The sequence below is a fragment of the Camelina sativa genome, unplaced genomic scaffold (genome assembly GCF_000633955.1).
Source record: "Camelina sativa cultivar DH55 unplaced genomic scaffold, Cs unpScaffold02196, whole genome shotgun sequence".
In the NCBI taxonomy this organism is placed as follows: Eukaryota; Viridiplantae; Streptophyta; class Magnoliopsida; order Brassicales; family Brassicaceae; genus Camelina; species Camelina sativa.
Genome location: NW_010923310.1, coordinates 1 through 1,692, shown reverse-complemented (window position 1 = coordinate 1,692; position 1,692 = coordinate 1). Strand labels below are relative to the sequence as shown.

Below are 1,692 nucleotides of genomic sequence, written 5' to 3'. Positions count from 1 at the left end.
AATCAATAAAGACCATTATATAGGCCTTGATACAACTTAATCAAAACACTAGTAAATTATAGTAAATACTTTAACGTAGAATGGAAATTATGCAAACCAAATTCATAAACTAAAGCACCAAAACTAATTAAATAAAATGTCCTAACCAATGGACTAATCAACCTAACCGTAGTCTTGTATCACATCATCATCAATGCATAGCAAAGAAACAATCTAAGAAAAGTTTAAAATTGTAATGGACAGATTTTAATATNTATATATATATATATATATATATGATCGAATAAAAGAGAAGATTTGTCTAGCAATACAGAACAGATGGGAAACAAGGCAGCTCATAGTAAAGATTGAATAAAATGATGATTCCACATTTAACCAGTGAAGAAATGAAGAAATGAAGAAACAATAACAAAGTTTAATCCATGCTTTCTCAAGCATTAGTTTTCAATTTTCATTTAACTGATATAGTTTGTGACTATGCCAAATGATCTTGTATGATGAGTGTACATAAACAAAGTTACTTTGATGAAATACACAAGAAGTTTAGAATCAGATTTTTGAATTGAATAATGTACACCTTGTACCATCTAAGAAAGGCTATATGTAACCCAAGATTTAAAAGAAACATATATAATAGAAGCATTAAGATTTAGAAAAATAATACCTAGCGTGGATGATTCTGACACTGGTTTTCATGGCAGGTTTTGACCAGTTATAGGCGATTGAACCAGAGATACCACTTAGCCATAAGCAACCTAACCAACAAATTTCAAATTCAGAACCACAAAACTCATAAATGTATCAGAAGAAACACAAAACTCATAAATGTATCCTCATCTCCAATGTTACGAAACCAAATCCACACAAAATTGTGAAGCAACAGACTAACTTCGATTTTGAAAAACAAAACAAAACCCTAAAGAGGTATCAAAATTGAGATAACTCAGATCCAAAAATCCAAATCTGAGGAATTCCACAGATCTAATAATAACGATGAACAACCACGAATAAATCACACGAAATTCGATTCGTGCGTTCTTATCACGCTAAGGACACAAAGCTACGAAAAGGATTTGTTGGAGGATGAACACAGGAATTAAGAGTGAGAGATTTACCAACGGTACGAAGCTTGTGTTCGATGATCCATTCCCTGACTTCTGCAAATTTTGTCTTTGATTCCGCCATTGTTGATTTAAAATTTTAAGAATTGTTAGAGAGAATATTAAAAAATAAAGATATGAGCGTCGAGAGGGGGGCTTTGGTTTTTAAAGCAAGCGGTCCAAGGCGGACGACAATTCTGACGAGGAAGACAAGTCCAATTTGGTAACTTGCTTCATTTCTCTTATTCGTGTATTTGTATTTCATTGTTTAAAAAAAGATTTGCAGAAAAGAGATTGATTTTTCCCTATTTTGAATAGAATAGTTAGAATATCAAAAAATTGAAAGAAAACTTGTGTTTTTTTATTTATTAATTTTTTTATTATTAAAATAAAAAAGAATGCACAGATATATATGTCTCTTTTTCTTCTTTTATTGTGGTACAGTTCTATTTGGGACAGCACATGCTGTGCTTTATCAAAAAGGAAATGTTCTCTTTAAGTCAAAGGAAAAATTGAAATATAAAAATTTATTGAGAATTACTCCTCAAGAGAGATAAAATACCCCATTATAGAGCTATAGCTCTATAACACA

The 1,692-nt window shown here is 30.8% G+C and overlaps 1 protein-coding gene across 1 annotated transcript; it reads right to left on the bottom strand.

Annotated features, from left to right (window-relative positions):
* Positions 1-664: 664 nt before the first annotated feature.
* LOC104707022 lies at positions 665-1,311 on the bottom strand (the record flags this gene model as incomplete). Its single annotated transcript, XM_019242855.1, is given in 2 exon segments — positions 665-755; positions 1,116-1,311. Coding segments are annotated over 2 exon segments (161 nt in total), but the record flags the coding sequence as incomplete, so codon positions are not given.
* Between the last annotated feature and the right edge of the window lie 381 nt (positions 1,312-1,692).